The sequence below is a fragment of the Ochotona princeps genome, chromosome 10 (assembly GCF_030435755.1).
Source record: "Ochotona princeps isolate mOchPri1 chromosome 10, mOchPri1.hap1, whole genome shotgun sequence".
Classification (NCBI taxonomy): Eukaryota; Metazoa; Chordata; class Mammalia; order Lagomorpha; family Ochotonidae; genus Ochotona; species Ochotona princeps.
In genome coordinates, this window is record NC_080841.1 from 77,851,393 (window position 1) to 77,872,353 (window position 20,961).

Below are 20,961 nucleotides of genomic sequence, written 5' to 3' on the forward strand. Positions count from 1 at the left end.
ACTGAGGCAGAGACCCCCGCTGTATTAGCCTTGTGACCCAAAGCCCAGGCGCGGCTCGGCAGAGTGAATCTGTAGGGAACTGCCTTTGAGAGGGAGCCACAGGGGAAGGGGCCTGGCACTAGGGCTGGCCCACAAAGCCTCCTGACCCAACTCGGGGCTGTGATCTACAGACCCTGAAAGCAGCTGGTGACTCAGGCAGTAAGCCCTGCTGGGCTCAGCCAGAGACCCCAAACCAGAGCCGGCTCAGCTGAATCACCGCTAAAAATCTCAAAACAACAAGAAGTAAAAACACAATGAGGAGAAGTATCAGAAAAAGCAATGACCCAGAGGAAAGATCAAGCACTCCCTCCCAATACAACCAAAAACTAATCCCAATATCTGAGATGCAAGATGAAGACATAGAGGAACTATCAGATAAGGACTTTAAGAAGCTAATGATGAAATTCGTCAGAGAGAGTGAAAAGCGCTGGGAAGAGTCTAAGGCATTCGAAAACCATATCACTGCAGAAATAAATCAAGTCAAAAAGGGAATCCTTGATATAGAGAACAAAATTGAAAGCCTAACCAACAGAATGAACACAGCAGAAGACAGAATATCAGAATTGGAAGACAATCAGAATGAAAGGCAGCAGCTCATCAAACAGTTGGAGACAAATCTAGAGAAAGCCAATAGGTCCATACAGGAAATGAAAGACAACCTCAAAAAATCAAATATTAGAATAATAGGCCTTCCCGAAGGAGTGGAAAAGGAGACAGGCTTGCAACGAGTGCTCAATGAGATAATACAGGAGAACTTCCAGAATACTGGAAATATAAATCTAGCACAAATCCAGGAAGGACAAAGAACCCCCAGTAGATACGACCCAAACAAATCGTCTCCCAGACATGTGGTCCTCAAGCTACCTTCAAGTGAATACAAGGAAACCATTCTAAGACAAGTAAGAAAAAAGGATAAGATTACTTTCAGGGGAAGGGAAATCAGGATCACAGCCGACCTATCAGAAGAAACGCTCCAAGCAAGGAGAGAATGGGGTAAAACCTATCAAATCCTGAAACAAAACAACTGCCAACCAAGAATAATGTACCCAGCAAAGCTCTCATTTATATTTGAGAATGAAATCAAATACTTCAACAGTAAAGAGAAACTCGAAGAATACATCAACACGAAACCAGCTCTGGAAAATCTCCTCAGGAAGGTGCTAAATCCAGAAAGAAAAAATACAAACCAAAATCAAAGATGGCAAATGGGAAGACCTCCCCACTAAAATCCATACAAGAAAAGTCAACCAATCAAAAACTCTAATAGTCGCAAATACACACTTGCACACTTACACTCATGGCAGCCCAAAACCAATTCCTCTCAATATTATCTCTAAACACAAATGGCTTAAACTCACCAATCAAAAGGCATAGATTAACGGAATGGATCATCAAACAGCACCCAACTATATGTTGCCTACAAGAGACACATCTAACCAGAAAATCCTGTAAGAAATTTAAAGTGAAAGGATGGAAAAAGATATTTCATGCCAATGGACGAGAAAAAAAGGCTGGTGTAGCTGTTCTAATCTCAGATGACCTAGACTTCAAGCTGACAGACATCAAAAAGGACAGAGAAGGACATTATATATTGGTGAAGGGACTGATCCATCAAGAAGTAATTACAATCGTGAACATATATGCACCTAATTCCAATGCGCCTAGCTTCGTGAAGCAACTACTTACAGACTTAAGGGGAGACATAGATACACACACAATAATAGTGGGCGATCTTAACACCCCGCTAACAACTATAGACAGATCAACAAAACAAAAACTCAACAAAGAAACAACAGAGCTCGTACAAACATTAGAACAACTGGACTTGGTAGACATTTATAGAATTTTTTATCCTAAGACCACAGATTATACATTTTTTTCAGCAGTACATGGCACCTTCTCCAGGATCGACCACATGATAGGACACAAAGCAAATCTAAATAACTTCAAAAAGATAGAAATCATACCATGTACCCTCTCAGACCACCACGGAATGAAACTGGAAATCAGCAATTCAAAATGCCCAAGGAAATATAGAAACTCTTGGAGGTTGAACAATATGCTATTGAACGAACAATGGGTCAGGGAAGAAATTAAAGATGAGATCAAAAAATTTATGGAAACCAATGAAAACTCTGATACAACATTCCAAAATTTGTGGGACACTGCCAAAGCAGTGCTACGGGGTAAACTCATCGCAATTGGAGCTCATGTCAAGGCCCAAGAGAGGCGCCAAATACAGGAACTAAACACACACCTCCAGGAATTGGAAAAGCAGCAGCAGATGAGCCCCACACACAACAGGAAACAAGAAATCATCAAAACAAGGGAGGAAATCAACCAGATAGAAATAAAAAAAACCATACACAAAATCAACAAATCAAAAAGCTGGTTTTTTGAAAAGATAAACAAAATAGACACCCCGCTGGCCCGACTGACAAAGAAAAAACAAGAGAAAGCAAGAATTAACAGCATCAAAGATGAAAAAGGCAACATAACAACAGACATTACAACCATTAAGAACATAATTAGAAATTACTACAAAGCACTGTACTCCAACAAATCAGAAGACCACCAAGAAATGGAAAAGTTCTTAGACTCACACAACCTGCCAAAACTTAGCCCAGAGGCAACAATCAACCTGAACAAACCCATAACTGAAGCAGAGATTGAATCAGTGATTAAAGACCTCCCAACAAAGAAAAGCCCAGGCCCAGACGGCTTCACTCCAGAATTCTACAAAACATTCCGAACAGAACTAACCCCAATCCTCTACAAACTCTTCAAAACTATAGAAAAGGAAGCAACCCTTCCAAACTCATTCTATGAAGCCAACATTACCTTAATCCCAAAACCGGGCAGAGATCCTACAGAGAAGGAAAACTACAGACCTATCTCTTTGATGAACATTGATGCTAAGATTCTCAACAAAATCCTAGCCAATAGAATTCAAAAAATCATCCGACAGATCATTTATCCAGATCAAGTAGGATTCATCCCTGGAATGCAGGGATGGTTCAACATTCGGAAATCCATAAATGTGATACACCACATCCAAAAACTGAAAAACAAGAATCACATGATAGTATCAATAGATGCAGAAAAAGCTTTCGACAAAATCCAGCACAACTTCCTGCTAAAGACCCTAACCAAGGTAGTCATAGATGGAAAAATCCACAACATAATCAAAGCAATATATGCAAAACCCAATGCCAGCATCATACTGAATGGAGAAAAACTGGAACCCTTCCCACTGAGATCTGGAACAAGACAGGGATGTCCACTTTCTCCGCTGCTATTCAACATAGTTCTAGAGGTACTCGCTGAGGCCATAAGACAAGAAAAAGAAATCAAAGGAATCCAAATGGGAAATGAAGAAGTCAAGCTTTCACTATATGCAGATGACATGATTCTTTATATGGAAGAGCCAAAAGGCTCAACACAGAGACTACTAGAACTTATACGAGAGTTCGGTAGAGTGGCAGGGTACAAAATTAATGAACAAAAATCAACAGCCATAGTGTATGCTAACAGCCCCAAGTTGGAAAAAGATCTAACCAGCAAGATACCATTCAAAGTAACAAAGGAAAGCATGAAGTATCTGGGAATTAACCTAACCAAAAATGTTGGAGACCTATTTGAGGAAAACTACAAACTACTTAAAAAAGAAATTGAACAAGATCTAGAAAGATGGAGTAACATCCCATGCTCCTGGATAGGTAAAATCAATATCATTAAAATGTCTATACTGCCAAAGGCAATATATACATTCAACGCAATCCCAATCAAATTGCCCAAAACATTCTTCACAGATCTGGAAACAATGATTCAAAGGTTCATCTGGAAACACAAAAAACCACGAATAGCTAGAACCATTCTCAAGAACAGGAAGTTAGCAGGGGGAATCACAGTCCCAGACCTCTGGACATACTATAGGGCAGTGGTTATCAAAACAGCCTGGTACTGGCAAAAAAATAGAGAAGAAGATCAATGGAGCAGAATAGAAACACCAGATGGGAACCCAGACAAATACAGCCAAATAATCTTTGACAAAAAGACAAACGACAACCCAGGCAAATGGGAAGGTCTGTTCAATAAATGCTGTTGGGACAACTGGTTGATAGCCTGCAGAAACAAAAAGATAGACCCACATCTCTCACCATATACTAAGATCAAATCCAAATGGATAAAAGATTTAAACCTACATCCAGAAACCTTCAAACTTTTGGAAGAAAATGTTGGAAACACACTGGAACACTTAGGGGTAGGCCCTCACTTCCTAAAAAAGACTCCAAATGCAGTAGAAATCAAGACCAAAATAAACAATTGGGACCTCATCAAACTAAGAAGCTTCTGTACAGCTAGAGAAACAATCAACAAAGTAAAAAGGCAACCCACAGAATGGGAGAAGATCTTCGCACACGACTTAGGTGATAGAGGGCTGATCTCCAGAATATACAAAGAGCTACAAAACAACCAAAATGTCAAAACAAACAAGCCACTCAAGAAATGGGCACGGGAAATGGGCAAACACTTCACAAAGGAACAAACCCAAATGGCAAATAAACATATGAAAAAATGCTCAAGTTCCCTGGCAATAAGGGAAATCCAAATTAAAACATCAATGAGGTACCACCTAACGCCAGTAAGACTGGCCCACATGAATAAAAGCACCAACAACACTTGTTGGCGAGGTTGCGGGGAAAAGGGAACCCTACTCCACTGCTGGTGGGGCTGCAGGCTGGTACAGCCTCTATGGAAATCAGTATGGAGAACATTCAAACAACTCAAATACAACATACCGTATGACCCAGCAATAGCACTCCTAGGAATATATCCAGAACACTTGTTTTATGAGAAACCAACATGCACTCCTATGTTCATAGCAGCACAATCAGTAATTGCAAAAACATGGAAGCAGCCAAAATGCCCATCAACAGAGGATTGGATAAGAAAGCTATGGTTCATCTACTCCATGGAATACTACTCAGCTATTAAAAAAAACAAAATGCAGTTCTTTGTGGCCAAATGGGCCAAACTGGAAACCATAATGCTAAGGGAAATGAGCCAATCCCAAAAGATTAAATACCACATGTTTGCCTTAATTTGATATGATGTTATGTATAACAAGTTATGTTATGAATGTTATATGTTGTGTATAAACCAAAATTGAAATGTCAATGAGGTGGTCACAGAAGGTGGATAAGAAATCGCATTTACTTTTACCATATTGGTTACTCATTACTATGTCAATTAATTCCATAATGATGTAAATTTTTGCTGATGGTATGTTGGAGCTTTTAATTGATCGGGATGATACTCTGCTGGCTCTGTCTTCAGACCAGAGAGAGTATACCTAAGAAGCCGTTGAACTTGACTGGACAATAAGATGCTGGACTCTATGTTTGGTATACGCTTGCAATGGGGGAATCTCAACTGAAATTGAACTGTGGTTATGCAACAAGGTGGAGGAATCCACCATGGTGGGAGGGTTTGGGGAGGGGTGGGGAGAATCCCAGTACCTATGAAACTGTGTCACATAATACAATGTAATTAATGAACTTAAAATAAAATTAAAAAAAAAAAAAAGTGTTCCCTCTTGCTTGAATCAGTGAGATGGACATCATTTCAGAACTATCGGAACCACCTAGACAGAAACTGCAGGGCCTAGTCTCCCAAGAATTAACTCCACACGTTAGCTTGTTCTTCAAGGGGTAACAGGATGCACAATCTTGGCTTGATACATTTAGTTCTTGGCTTAACCACAAGTTCCTGCTTCCCTGCTTCCCATTTATCAGGATGCCCCTGGGGGTCTTAGGAGCTGCTAGAGCATTGGAAAAGTACTGGGAGGAACCAGAGAGTATAAAAGGCAGGCTAAACTTCCTAGTCCCTCCTCTCGACTTGGGGTATACGGCGATGTGGGCATTGCTGACGAGAAACCTTGGAGGGTGTGCCACATTGACAACCTGGTTTGGTATCAGGGGTCCAGTACCCATCCTTAACTACTAGGATGGTTGGGAGGCCTGGTATAGCTTCTCTGAATATCATTTAACCCTCACCTAAAACAGGAAGGAAAAATAGAAAATTTGGAAATGATCACATCAATTTCTCCCTAATGATCTAATACACGTGCACACACACACATTGAGTAGCATTAAATTGCATACACACACACACACACACACACACACACACACACACACACATACACAGAAACTCAACTCATGGAAAAAAAATGATTAGGTCATACTCCCCCAGTCCCACCCATCTCTCGATGTTGGAGGTGGGTGGAGCCTAGGCCTGCCTTGTTCCCAAGGTATCTGCTCCCAGTGTACTCACCAGGGAGGGTGAAGCCTTTTGAGTCCAGGCAGGCCACGGCCCAGCTCATCCAATGGTCATAGTGGCTGAATCTAAGGTCCCAAGCATGGACTCCAATCTGGCTCAGGTCCTCCCAGGAACAGCAAGTGTATGTGAGGATAGAGAAAGTATGCAGATTTCTACTAAATAGCAGTTGCTCACATTCAGGAGGCGGATACAGAAACTGGATCTCAAAGTCATTTTTTGTAATGTGTCTTTTTAGAGACAGAGAAGTTTTATTTGCAAAGTGATCATGTGAGCAGGGGAAGAGGAGGCAAGGGGAAAGCGCTTCTAGAGAGAAAACTAGGTGGTGATGTGCTTCTTGCAATTGGAGACACCCAGTTAGTAACTTGAATGTTGTCCCAACCATTGTTTACTGAAGCAGTATGTATAAGTGGAAAAAATGACCCACTCATCTGTTTTCTCCCAATTCCTGTAAATCCCATCCTTTCACCCCATTCCACACATTCCTAAAATGTAATTACAAAGATCAAAGGATGTCAGGATGCTGTGAGAGACTGGGAATATTTTAAAACAGGAACTGCAAAAAATTCAATAAATCTCACTGTGGCAGGTTGCTCTCTGAGGAGTGTCCTACTGAGGACCTGAGCCACAAGCTGATAAGCAGCATTAGCAGAGTTTACAGCTGGGGCTCACATGAGCAATATGGTGTGAAGCAGGTAGATGTGTGGAACTTTATTCTGTAGTTTAAGTAAGAATCTGATTACATGATGCATTTTTAAAAAAGATTTATTTATTTTTATTACCAAGTCAGATATACGGAGAGGAGAGACAGAGAGGAAGATCTCCCATCCGATGATTCACTCCCCAAGTGAGCACAACAGCCAGTGCTATGCTGATCTGGAGCCAGGAGTCTGGGACCTCTTCCAGGTCTCCCACATGCATGGAGGATTCCCATGCATTGGCCTGTCCTCGACTGCTTTCCCAGGTCACAAGCAGGGAGTTGGATGGGAAGCAGGGCTGCCGGGATTAGAACCGTCACCCATAGGGGATTCTGGCACGTTCAAGGTGAGGACTTTAGCCACTAGGCCACATCGCTGGGCCCTACATGACACATTTTGCAAAAAAAAAAAAATTGCCTCTCTTACCCTCAGTGCTCATAATTGTTGGTTTTGATGGGGCCTCGAGTCTAATTAATAAGTGGTAGAAGTGCTCTAGGTTGCCGCATATGAGATGCAAGTCAATGGGCTTCACATTTCCCTCAACACTAGTCATGGGACCCACTCTTCAATATTTTTTTTTTCTTTGAAAAGCAGATTTAGAGTGAGAAAGACAGAAGCAGGGAAATATCTTCTGTCCACTGGTTCATATCCCCAACGGCTCAATTGCAGTACCTGAGCTGTTGTGAAACCAGAAGCCAAGAGCAAAACCATGGTGGATTGGCTAGGATCTCAGACAGCTTACCTACTATGTGACAATGCTGGTCCTGGTGCTCACTCTTACAATTGAAAGACTTCATGCACAGGTTGGCATCTAGGAGCTCATACAATGGCAAGAAACTTACTGTGAGAAGCCATGATACATGAAATCAGTGTGAGTCTGAGCAGTAGTGGTGGCAGCTGACACATAAACTCCAAGTGAAAGAGGAACTCTAAGAGTCTGATGTCAGACAATTCTTTTGTCTCTGAGATATGCCTCCTAAAGTCTTGGGTGTTTTTTGACCAGCAGGCCCAAGATTCTTGAGGGGCATGACAATAGTGTAGCTTGGCTGCAGAACCACCAGTGAGAAACTGGTGAGGGATGCCCATTTATTAGGAAGATCATACAAGCATATATACAGTGGAGGTGGAAGGCAGAAGGGTGGTCTCAATAGTACTTCCACTGTGCACTGTTGTTATAACTGGCCAGTAGGCATGCCTATCTCTCAGGACACTCTAATCAAGTCACCAGTTACATTCTGTAAGCAGGGTTGATACTTTAGTATTTTAGGTCATTTGCAGGTAGACCAAGATAAGCTAGCACCTGGGCTGAAAGCTATACCTTTGGGCATGATCATTATGTGTGAGTGGTAAACGGGATGAGGGTTGCACTTAACTACTTAGAGTTGCTTATCAGGGAAATTCTAGCACAGCTTTGCAGAGACAGAGAAATTGAGATACAGCCTACTGCTCTGTATGTATGCCCAGTGAAAAGAACAAGATGGAGTCTCTGTTAGCTGAGACCACTGCCAGGGCTTTACCTCGGAGACACAATGTGCCATGTGCCTATGACGTGTTGTATCAGATAAGCTGGCAGAGATGCAGGAGTGATCTCCCATACTTACTATTCAAGGAGAGATAGTGGCCAAATAAGATCCACGCTTGGCCAGATATAACAAGAAAATCTTGCCACTGGAAAAGATTCATCCTTCAAATCTGGGTGTTTATCATTACAACTGCCACATGCATCATTTGATAACTGTGGTTCCAATACAGTTCTGTAATAGGATGAGGAATTTTGTGATTCTAAAAAAGATAAATGCATAATTGACAAATATGGTTTTTGAAACAATTGTTACATACTGAGCATTTATTATTAACATTGAATCTGAAAACAGCATTCACATTTACCACCTCACAACAAAGGGAGATCACATAAAAACTGCATCTTAATTATTTTAGCAACAAATACCCTCTCTTGTGAAACAAAATGATACTGCTCATGTTTATTATTTAACACTTGGTGAGACTTTCAAAATGTTTCCACATCCGTTGCCCTTTTACAATGTTTTGTATTTGCACTCTTGCTAATGGTTGCTTTTTCATTCACTTTGTAAGCTTCGACACACCATAACAGGTTTATGGTGGCCAGTCTTTTGATTGACATGCTTTTGTAGTTCTGACGTCTGTGACTCTGCTAATGATTGACTTCACAAAATGATTTTTCAGTCAATGCTGTGTGTTTGCTCATGTCTGTGAATATGCTACTTATTGAAGCATGTACGCTTTCCACTGTGCTGAAAATGTTTGTGTATGATTTTTAACACACACGTAGCACATTTCTGCTTTCCCACGTGAATTTAGATGTTTAATAAAACTTGACTGCCTGCAACAGGATTTTCCATTCATTATACTCATGCGTCTCTTATCATGTATGGATAATCTGATGTTGAATGAAACCTGTCTGGTAAGTAAAGGCTTGAAGATACACACTACAATCTTAAGGTTTCTCCCCTGTGTGGACCCTCTGATGTGTGATTAGGTGTGACTTCTGAGAAAAAGCTATTCCACACTCTCTACATTCATAAGGTTTTTCCCCAGTGTGGACCCTCTGATGTCTAAAGAGGGGTGACATACAAGGAAAGCCTTTCCCACACTCTCTACATTCATAAGGATTTTCACCTGTGTGGATTCTCTGATGTGATCTAATGCTTGACTTTTGAAGAAAAGCTTTTCCACACTCACTACATTCATAAGGCTTTTCCCCAGTGTGGATTCTCTGATGAGTAATGAGGTTTGATTTACCAATAAAAGCTTTTCCATACTCACTACATTCATAAGGTTTTTCCCCTGTGTGGATTCTTTGATGTCTAATGAGGTGTGACTTGCTAATAAAAGCTTTTCCACACTCTCTACATTCATGAGGTTTTTCACCTGTATGTATTCTTTGATGTGATCTAATGCTTGATTTATCAGAAAAAGCTTTTCCACACTCTCTACATTCATAAGGTTTTTCACCACTGTGGATTCTCTGATGTGATCTAATGCTTGACTTATTAGAAAAAGATTTTCCACACTCACTACATTCATAAGGCTTTTCCCCAGTGTGGATTCTCTGATGAGTAATGAGGCTTGATTTACCAATAAAAGCTTTTCCACACTCACTACATTCATAAGGTTTTTCCCCTGTGTGGATTCTCTGATGTCTAATGAGGTGTGACTTGCGAATAAAAGCTTTTCCACACGCACTACATTCATAAGGTTTTTCACCTGTATGTATTCTTTGATGTGATCTAATGCTTGATTTATCAGAAAAAGCTTTTCCACACTCTCTACATTCATAAGGTTTTTCACCACTGTGGATTCTCTGATGTGATCTAATGCTTGACTTATTAGAAAAAGATTTTCCACACTCACTACATTCATAAGGCTTTTCCCCAGTGTGGATTCTCCGATGAGTAATGAGGTTTGATTTATCAGCAAAAGCTTTTCCACACTCACTACATTCATAAGGTTTTTCCCCTGTGTGGATTCTCTGATGTCTAATGAGGTGTCGCTTACAAGGAAAGCCTTTCCCACACTCACTGCATTCATAAGGTTTTTCCCCAGTGTGGATTCTCTGATGTATGACCATGCTTGACTTATGAAGGAAAGCTTTTCCACACTCATTACATTCATAACGTTTTTCCACAGTGTGGATTCTCTGATGTGCAATGAGGTGTTGCTTATAAGAAAAGCATTTCCCACACTGAATACATTCATAAGGTTTTCCCCCAGTGTGCATTCTGTGATGTGCGGTCATGTTTGACTTACAAGAAAAAGCTTTTCCACACTCCCTACATTCATAAGGTTTCTCTCCTGTGTGGACCCTCTGGTGTGTGATTAATCTTGACTTACGAGGAAACTTTTTTCCACACTCACTACATTCATAAGATTTTTTTGTGTTGAGTCTCTGTGGCCCAATTAGCAATACTTGCTGGTTAAAGGCTTTTCTGTGCTCATTGCATTCATATGGATTCTCTGCATTTCGAAGGATCTGATCTCTAATGAGTTCTGACTTCTGGTACATGTTTTCTTTACCTTCATTGGACACATACAAATTTTCTCCTGTGTTAGTTCTCTGTTTGGTGGTAAGGCAAGATTTATAGCATTCAACATGAATTGCTTCTCCCACACTGACAGGTTGCTGATTACACGGTTCTTTGTGGTAAACTTGCTCACACATAAGGACTATCTTCTTCCCTCTGAAAGTTTTCTCATTTCCACTGTGTTCAAAGGACTGCTGACAAATCTGAATCTTGTCAAACTGACTGAGAATTTCCTCACTCTCGAGGTTCTTCTCAGGGGCATTAGAGGCATGCTTCTTCTCAAATGGTATTTCATCAGGCCTCCTGTGGGAAAAGCAAATTTAAAAGAATATGATATCATTTTCTCTCCATTGAAAAATGCAACAGATCGTTGAGCTCCTCCAGGGAGTTGTTGTCCCTCTCACCTCTTCCAACTTCAACTGGTCAATTAACAGTAAAAATTTGGCCAACAACTGGTTGTCATAATTTTTTTCTATACTATGTTAAAGGAAAGAATCACTGAGCTTTCCTGGTAACATTTGGTTCAGTGGACAAGATGGGAATTGAAAAAGAATTTTGGCTCTCATACAAGAGCTTTGAGGCTGAAGGAAGCAAAGAGATTTCAAGAGGTTTATACTAAACCTCTGGAAATGACCCTTGGCACCTCATACCTCTGCACAAAGAGGAACACAACCACACACTCACATACTCCCCAGCCACTGCCTAGCTCCAGCTAAACATTCAGATGGATTGTACTTGGATAGGCTTCAGCGCACAGCAATATGGAGTGGAATTGCGGGAGACTAGACTGAGCCAGGCTGCAATACATGCTGGTGGAAAATGAGTGGAGGCAAGCCATGGCAGTCAGGGGGAGGTTGGTGCTAGACACATGATCCCTGGGGCCCTGGCAGCCTTGTCTGGGCCCTTGGGCACAGTTGTGTGATGAGCCCAGTTTATGAGCCCCAGTGGCTGTATGTGTGGTGGTTTATGTTGCTTGGCCTGGGTCCTTGGCTCTCCAGTGCAATGGGTCCTGGGTCTGCGAATCCTGAGAGAAGAGGGTGTGGCAGGTCCCAGGTCACCTGGCTTGGATACTTTACATGCCTGCTTGGTGGTGCTAGCTCAGTGAGCGCTGAGAGTGGGGCTCCACTGGGGCAGGATTGAGTGGCTCGAGGTCTTGGTGCACTTGCAAGAACTGGTCCTGCTCAGTTGGAAAGGAGCATTGGACAACTGGCCTTGTTCCACCTGCAGATGGAAGCCCACTGAGGCCTGGAAAGCACATCTGGACCATCCAAGAGAAAGGAGGAGAGAAGAGATTGAATAACTACCCCAGCCATAGATTGACAGCAAATATCTGGGAGAAAGGAGACTCCAAGGTAAACCATGACAGCCAATGAACATTGAAAGGGTTCCCTCTTGCTTGAATCAGTGAGATGGACATCATTTCAGAACTATTGGAACCACCTAGACAGAATTCATGCAGTGTGTGCCACATTGACAACCTGGTTTGGTACCAGGGGTCCAGTACCCATCCTTAAGTACTGGGATGGTTGGGAGGCCTGGTATAGCTTCTCCGAATATCATTTAACACTGACCTAAAACAGAAAGGAAAATAGAAAATTTGGAAATGATCACACCAATTTCTCCTTAATGATCTAATACACACACACACACACAGAAACTCAACTCATGAAAAAAAAAGGTTAGGTCATACTCCCCCAGTCCCACCCATCTCTCGATGTTGGAGGTGGGTGGAGCCTAGGCCTGCCTTGTTCCCAAGGTATCTGCTCCCAGTGTACTCACCAGGAAGGGTGAAGCAGGCCACAGCCCAGCTCATCCAATGGTCATGGTGGCTGAACCTAGGGTCCCAAGCATGGACTCCAATCTGGCTCAGGTCCTCCCAGGAACAGCAAGTGTATGTGAGGATAGAGAAAGTATGTAGATTTCTACTAAATAGCAGTTGCTCACATTCAGGAGGCGGATACAGAAACTGGATCTCAAAGTCATTTTTTGTAATGTGTCTTTTTAGAGACAGAGAAGTTTTATTTGCAAAGTGATCATGTGAGCAGGGGAAGAGGAGGCAAGGGGAAAGCGCTTCTAGAGAGAAAACTAGGTGGTGATGTGCTTCTTGCAATTGGAGACACCCAGTTAGTAACTTGAATGTTGTCCCAACCATTGTTTACTGAAGCAGTATGTATAAGTGGAAAAAAATGAACCACTCATCTGTTTTCTCCCAAATCCTGTAAATCCCATCCTTCCACCCCATTCCACAATCCTACGTTTCTATAGTAAGTTAAAGAAAAGAATCACTGAGCTTTCCTGTTAACATTTGGTTCAGTGCACAATATGAAACTTCAAAAAGATTTCTGGCTCTTATACAAGAGCTGTGTTTCTGGACTTAGCAAAGAGAAGACTCCACAAGTTTTTTTTTATTAATTATTTCGCATTATGTGACAGTTTCATAGGCTCTGGGAATCCCCCCACCCCTCTACCTCCCCTGCCCCTAGTGGATTCCTCCACCTTGATGCAGTATTACAGTTCAAATTCAATCAAGATTCTTTCCTTGCGAACATATACCAAGCATAGAGTCCAGCTACGTATTGTCCAGATGGGTTGAATAGTTTCTTGGGGAGACCATTTCTGGTCCGAAGTTAGAGCTGGTAGAATATCATCCCAGTCAATTAAGAGTCCCAATGTAACATCAACAGCAGTTTGCAATATTATGGAATTGACATGGTTTTGAGTAACCAGTATGTTAAAAAAAAAAAAAAAAAGCAAGTCCTAACCACAACCTATGATTAGCTCATTGACATTTCAATTTTAGTTTATATACAGGACCGGACCGGCTGCTATATACCTTAAATTGGCTATAGGGTACCATTCAGCCGTCTCGTGTCTATTTCATTTTAGTATTTAGCCATTTGTTGTGTTGAAGTATAATTTTGCTGATCTTGGCAGATTTTGGGATAATCTAGACTGGCTTGTAACTCTAACAAGACATGGGTCGACAATTAAGGTGCAGAACATTTTTTTTGGGGGGGGGTGTGCAGGAAAATCCTCAACACCACGGTGAGGAGTAACTAATCTTTGTGTCCCACCCAGCAAGGCATGAGCCAATCCATGCCAGCTCTTTCCTGTCAGATTTCAAGCTCTACTTTCTGTTGTTTGTCTATTTATTTTTGGTTTTTTTTTAGTTTGTATGATTGTTTGTTTACTGTGAGGGGTTTTCAAAGCGATCCCGATGGTCATTGCGAAGGAGGGTGGGGGTCCAGAGTTGGAGCCAGGCTTGGACCAGAGAAAGCTCTCCTCCCTGGTCCCGAAGGACATTTATTGTTCTTCTGTTTCTGCGGACCGCTCAGGACTTCTGGCTGTCTTTCTGATGACGTTGGTTTCTGCACGGTAGTGTTTGGACTTCTTCCATCCCCTGCAGAAGCTCCGGTTGGGGGTGGATGACCTCAGAGTACTCGGCCTCCGAGGGCATCCAATTTCCCTGTGACCTCCTTGGCAGTTGGGATATACCCTAAATACGCTATGTTAACCTGTAATGGGGAGGGAGTGCAGGAAAATCTTTCAGGACCATAAAAAGAGTGACAAAAATGTACAATATAGCCTATCAAGATCAAATCTGGTAATTCATAGACAACAGACTACACAAATTTTGTATTAAACTTGTGAAAATGATCCATGGCATCCCGTGCCTCTGCACAAATATGAGCACACCCACCCATACATGTAATTAATCCCCAGTCACTGCCTACCTCCAGCTAAACCTCCAGATTGATTGTGCTTTAAGAAGTAGTGGGTAGACATAGGAAATATAAAAGTTTAGGACTTTAAAGTCTCTAATCACCAACTGCCTTTTTCACTTTTGCTATCATGTCAATTTTCATTTTAGAAACAAGTCTCTGGGTCTTTATATTTTGAAAACTGTTGGATTGACAGTCCCCAGAAAAGGCCAATTTTCTTCATGACTTAATACTCTCTAAGTGGATCCTGAATCCCAACTACCTGACATGGGACCAAAGTTCTGGCCTCCTTTCTCATGCTTCAAGTTGCCTTATTCTCATTGGGGGAGGGATGAGAGTCCAGGCACAGAAAAAAATTCAGTTTGGTTTGAGTTTTTATGCACCATCTCGAGGAGGTGTTCACATGAATCACCCCAAGGGCAAAGAGAAATAAACTTATTCACAATAGGCAATAATGTCTGCCATCTCACCCAGAAAAAAGGGTGAGACTTGTGGCTTCCTTCTCCCAATGTTATGGACTAGGCAGCCAGTTCAGGGTCACCAGCTTGGTTGCCACAACCCCACACCATCTAGGATTTCCCTTCTGCCCACCTGTGACACTCACCTATCATCACCTGGAACTGACAGGAGGTAGTACTGCATTTTTTTTTGTAACCACTCTCCTCGCAAGCCCCCATAAAGGCCCATGATAGGGAGAGACTCGCTCTCTTGGTCACATGTTTCTGAAGAATCTAGATGTTTTCTGCTTTTGTGATTCTGCCTTAATTGCTTGTTTGGGAGCTGTGTGAACTCCTGGCCTGACAGTGTATGTGACAGGCACCCAGCAGGACACCTGGCAGGTCATGTATGTAGACCACTCCTCAGGAAGGAGGTCCCTGGTGTTTGATAAGAGTCATTGCCCTATAGCCCATCCATTTGTACCTTTCGAAAGTTGCTTGCTTCCAACCTACCATTACAAACCTGTCAACTTGCTCATTTTGAAAGTTAACAGCTAAAACTGACCAATCATGACTGTATAATTATATGGAATTGTCCTGGCATGGGTTGGGGGGCAGAACAGGCTGAATCAGTTCACGTCATCCACTGGCAAATCCAAACACCAGAACAGAGTGTGGGTCGAGCCAGAATTGGTTGCAACAAAAACCAGTACACATTACGGAATGCCAAGGTGAGGTGACGTATGCCAGATGTGAACACAGCATCCAACCAGCACACATGAGAACCAGGAAGGGAGAGGGTGGAGCCGGCAGGGGGAATGTGTGAGTGGGGGTTTCCCTAGCTGGACAGCTACTCCTACTGGAGATCATGAGCTGCAATGAGGATAGATCAGACAAGGCAGGGCTACAACACCTGTGGGCCTCATGTAGACTAGATCAGAAAAAGGCTAGGCTGGGCGGATTATTCCTGCTGGTGTACACTACATCACAATGGTTGAGGGTTGTTTGGGCTTAGCCACAACATCAGCTGAAAGAAGCTGGCACTGGGTGCTAATTCTGTGAAGTTGAACCACAGAACCACCTGGAGAGTGCATAATCCGTTAGAGGGAGTGGGCTGGGAGGGAAATAGTGGGATCCTCCCTCTTGGGTTACCACTAACACAGGAAGGCACAGAAACAAGAATAGGAGCAGGGGTGGTTAGACGGAAAGGCACCCAACAACATACATGAGGGCTGGATAGTTGAGCTGCTAAGATGGAACTAAGCTTTAATACCCACTGACATGTATGAGAGCTGAATGGGATGTGGTACAGACTGGACTAGTCTGCTACACATACTGACAAACCAGGGTAGGGGGCAGGCTTAGTGGGGGTTACTGTGGGTTGCTCTGACTAGGCTGCAGCTCCCACTGGTTTGTGTGAGGGCTGAGTATGAAGTGGGAAGGATTCAGGCTAGACTGCAGCACCCATTGGTTCCAGTAGAAGACAGGGTTGGAAACAGAACCAACCCAGCAATTGCAACCACCAGCTGATTGGGGTTATGGACTGTGCCGGGCCCTGTGCTTGCTAGTTCACACAAGAATCTGGTCTGGGAACACGTCAGACAAAGTTTCTTTGGGGATTCCTCAGTCGAAATGCAGACTCAGAACCCTAACCATGAAAAGACAAGAGGACAGAACAAGTCAATCAACCACCTCAGCTATACGTTGCCAGTGAAAAACTGGGCAAATGGAGCCTCTATGAATGACTGTGTCAATCAGTGGTTTCTTCAACGACCTCATCGTGCTTGGAGTGGCGAGACTGGCAACAATTCATACCTGTTGAGCTACCAAAAGCACGTGAGCAAGACCCTTGGAGCATGCCCCACATCAGGGACCTGGGATGGGTGGGAGACTGGGTGGGCTTCTCCCATAAAATCTTTTACCTCAGATATATGAAGGAAACAATATGGAAATAATAGTCTTACCCATTTTCCAGTAACCCTGGAACTTTTTTTACCCTAATTAACTATGTAACAATTGTCAAAAATGCAATTAAAAAATGGGAAAAGGAAAAAAAATTGTATTTATATTTACTGGAAATTTAGAGAGGATGTGAGACACACAGGAAGATCTTCCATGTGCTGATAGACTTCCCAAAAATTTGTAACTTTCAGAGCTGAGCAGCTTTAAAGCCAAGAACCAGGAGCTTTTTCCGGGTCTCCTACGCAGCTGTATAATCACAAGCCTGTGGGGTGTCCTCAACAGTTTTCCCAGGCCAAAGGCTGCTGAGGTCCATGCAGTTCGCGTGAAAGACACAAAGTTGTGAAGAGAACTTTTCCTTTTAAGGCAAGGCTGCAAGGAATTTCCTGTGTCTACAACCAACTGAATAGCAGTTCCACCTCCCTTTGTATACATAATCGACAACCCCACAGAGATTTCTGTAATCTATTTAGGCATTGTCAGCCACTGTGGAGGTGCTTTTTATGATCAATGTGAGCTTGGAGGATGATGCTGGTGATAACATCTTAGCAAATGGGCCTTTAACTATTCCTGTTCTCTCAGCTGCCCCACTCATCATATGATAATCAAGGGTGTCAAGTCCCTACTTGTAGCAGGAACCTATGCTTAGTGTTGTCCTCCCACATTGACCATATGCTAATCAAGGATGTTAAGTCTCTAGATGTAGTGGAAATGTATTCTTTCCCTCTTTCACTAATCTTTAGGTCCCTCATTCCGTGATACACTTCCTCCATTAACTGATTCAAGAGTAAGTTGTAGAATCAGGATTGTAACAGAAATGTGTTACTGATTGACATGTACCATCTATTGAGAACTTCTTGACCACAGGATTAGAGCGGCTGATATCCTGCCTCAAGGAGAAACAATTGGCAGATCTATCCTTAGAAATGCCCCCTTGACCAGGTGTGAAAAGTGGGTGCCAGAGTTTGTGAAGGTTTCTGTATTAAAAAAGAGGACAGTTTTTTAAGTTGTCCATTATGATCCAGATACTGTAATGGTCCATTTATTTTCTATGCCTACTCCAAGCACCCTTCTCAAGTTCTGAACTTCACTTGAGCTGGACTCCAGAAATGGCCAGAGAGCTGGCTGTTAAGTGAGGCTGCCAGGAGCACAAACAAGTGTCCATATATGATCCCAGTGCATGCAAGGTGAGGGCCAGCCACTAGGCTACCATGCCATGCCCTCGGGTTTGATCTTTACAAATGACTTATGTGGGCCTGTGGATGACCCCCTCTACATTTCATACATGAGTTGAGAAAAAGCCAGTTTCTTCAACTTTGTCACTCATGTGGCTGCCTAAATCTCAGAGCTGAACAGCCATAGAATGGCCGGTGCAGATTTGAAGCTGTGTAGTAGCAGCTATTTCCTTGCTGGTTGAGAGACAACCAATACAATGGGAAGTGTCTTATTCACAGGTTCCTGTCCAGACAAGGAATGCTCAGGGCACACTTAGAAATCTAAGACCCTTCTGAAAAATTTTGCTGTCTCCATTCAAGTGGAACACCATCTCCTGGCTCTCTCCCAAGAAATGCTATTTGATTCCCTCTGCTTTCTACATTCACCTGGTCACTTTGCAAATAAAACTACTGTCTGCAAATGAAAAAAGAAATAGAAAGAAGGAAATCCTATTTGTCAAGTCTCATTTTTGTACTATTTCCCTTTCTTATTGTGCTGCAATTATGGCCAGAGCTAATGCTAAGCATCTTTGTGGCAATGCAGCTCTCTTTTCAGTTATTATATAAATTTTGTGATTAAAACTTGCCTGAAGATTATTTCTTGACCTTTCTGATTAGCTCCAAACAGCTCATTCTTTCCATGGGGATCTGAAATGAGGAAAAGAGTAACCATATCTATGAATCACATCTAAATGTTTCTTTTCAAATGTTCCAGTGAAGCCAATGAGATTTGTTGCCAATCTAGATACAGCACATTTAAATATTAGTGAAATGTGGACATTTATGAGCATTTTTAAATAGGCATTGCATCTCATCTATTAACGCCTTAACATAATACCTATTTTTTAAAATAAAAATTTCAATTATGTGAGATTGCGTATTTAACTTAAAGTGGGATATGACAGAAAATATCATATAAAAATTCAAAATAATGCTTGGGGTATCTTAACCCTATCTCATCACTAGTTTCCTTTCCTGGCTACTCTGCTTCAAAAACAACTTCCTGAAAATGTATCTAGGGAGGTGGCAGATGTGATTCAAGTGTTTGGATCATGAAAAGACCCATATATACTTCTAGATTTTTGGTGATATGTTGGCAAATTGCTAGAATAAAACTATACATGGAGACTATAGAATGCCTGTCTCACCAGCTGTCCTTCTGAAAGAAACTCAGAGTAAAAATCAAATATAATTCCAGTCAACATTTACTGAGCTATGTGTCAATTCCCCTGCCAAATTTGTGCTGAACTACCTGGAAGTCTCTGCTTCACAGGTTTCTCCACTGTCCATGGTGCTGATTCTTGCTCCAACTTGAAGATCACATCAGGCTTTGTCATGGAGTACCCTGTTAATGGAGAATGATGCAGATTTTCCAAAGTCACCATTAGTTCTATCAACTACTACACTTTGTAAACTCTTCTTTCAGTTATCATCTGTACAGAAGTGTTCTGTTTGGGTATGACAGAGTTTCACTCACCCAAGGAGAGCAGATTGTGATAGGTCTCAAGCATCACCTCCCTATACAGGGTCCTCTGAGCATTGTCCATTGTCTGCCATTCTTCCTGGGTAAAGTCCACAGCCACATCTTCAAATGACACCAACACCTGTAACAGCACATGTCTCCTCACTTCTGGATCATTAAATAGAAACACTGACAGTACATTCTCTGTATATTTAATTTGCAACTTCTATGAATGCAGTTTAATTTACAAATCATACAGCATAGCAGAGTAACAGTTAAATGAAAATATCTTGTGCTGTGTTACTTTTGCGTTTTCAATATTACAACAGAATATTCCTTATTCTCATAAAGGTTGTTTTCTGTAAAGATTCTCATTCTAATGAACTGTTGAAGGCATTGCTAGAATAGCTCTCCAAGTAGAAGATATGACTGTGTTTCCTTTATTGCCACTCTACTTTTCAACTAAAATAACAAAAGTAACTATATTGACACTGAGCCAAAATATTAACTCAGAAGCTGTATTACTAAGCTGAGTTTAATTCTTCCGTGTGTGTTCAATTTGTATCTTCTATGAAAACAGTTTAATTTACGATGTATATGGCAAATAAGGTAAAAACAAAATAAAGCCTTTTGTTCCGTATTACGTTTGCAATTCTAAAGCTACAATTCCATTATTATCCTGCATCAGATTGTTTTCTATAATGAGCATAAAATGAGTTCACTGTGCAATCTTTAGATACACACAAGCTAAATAATATGCTAGATTAGATAATTAAGATATATGCTTAATATTGCACAAAATAATGATAAGATTTTTGAGTAGCTTACTAATGATATCCTCAAACATACTGAGTTACTTAAAAATATTATAAAGCAATAATAAACTTCCATTTTCTTATTTTTTTCTCTTCTGTGCCTCTGTGAGTGGGGGCAGGTTGCGGGCTTCAGCTAATAGTCAGCTAATAGTCAGCATACATCCCGTAGTTGAACACCGTGAGCAGCCGAAAGGTGGAGGCGAAGTCTG

General features: G+C 41.8%; 2 protein-coding genes across 2 annotated transcripts in view; both read right to left on the reverse strand.

Moving 5' to 3' along the window:
* Positions 1 to 9,555: 9,555 nt before the first annotated feature.
* Positions 9,556 to 11,414, reverse strand: LOC131481338 (zinc finger protein OZF-like). Its single transcript, XM_058669756.1, has 2 exons — positions 11,382 to 11,414; positions 9,556 to 11,175 (listed from the first exon to the last, which is right to left on the reverse strand). The coding sequence occupies exons 1-2, from the start codon at positions 11,412 to 11,414 to the stop codon at positions 9,556 to 9,558; spliced, it is 1,653 nt and encodes a 550-aa protein (XP_058525739.1).
* A 7,594-nt stretch (positions 11,415 to 19,008) lies between these two features.
* LOC131481293 (zinc finger protein 569-like) overlaps positions 19,009 to 20,961 on the reverse strand; it is a 55,909-nt gene continuing 53,956 nt past the window's right edge. Inside the window, exons 3-5 of the mRNA XM_058669679.1 lie at positions 19,953 to 20,079; positions 19,728 to 19,820; positions 19,009 to 19,123 (exon numbers count right to left, since the gene is read on the reverse strand). Of these exons, the coding sequence (XP_058525662.1) occupies positions 19,035 to 19,123; positions 19,728 to 19,820; positions 19,953 to 20,079 (309 nt within the window). The 3' untranslated portion in view covers positions 19,009 to 19,034. The remainder of the gene's footprint in view (positions 19,124 to 19,727; positions 19,821 to 19,952; positions 20,080 to 20,961) is intronic.

Coding starts and splice junctions, on each gene's coding strand:
- LOC131481338 (XM_058669756.1), bottom strand. CDS start 11,414: ATGCCTCTAATGCCCCTGAGAAGAACCTCGAGA. Junction 11,176..11,381: donor CCCTGAGAAGAACCTCGAGA/GTGAGGAAATTC, acceptor ACCACCAAACAG/AGAACTAACACAGGAGAAAA.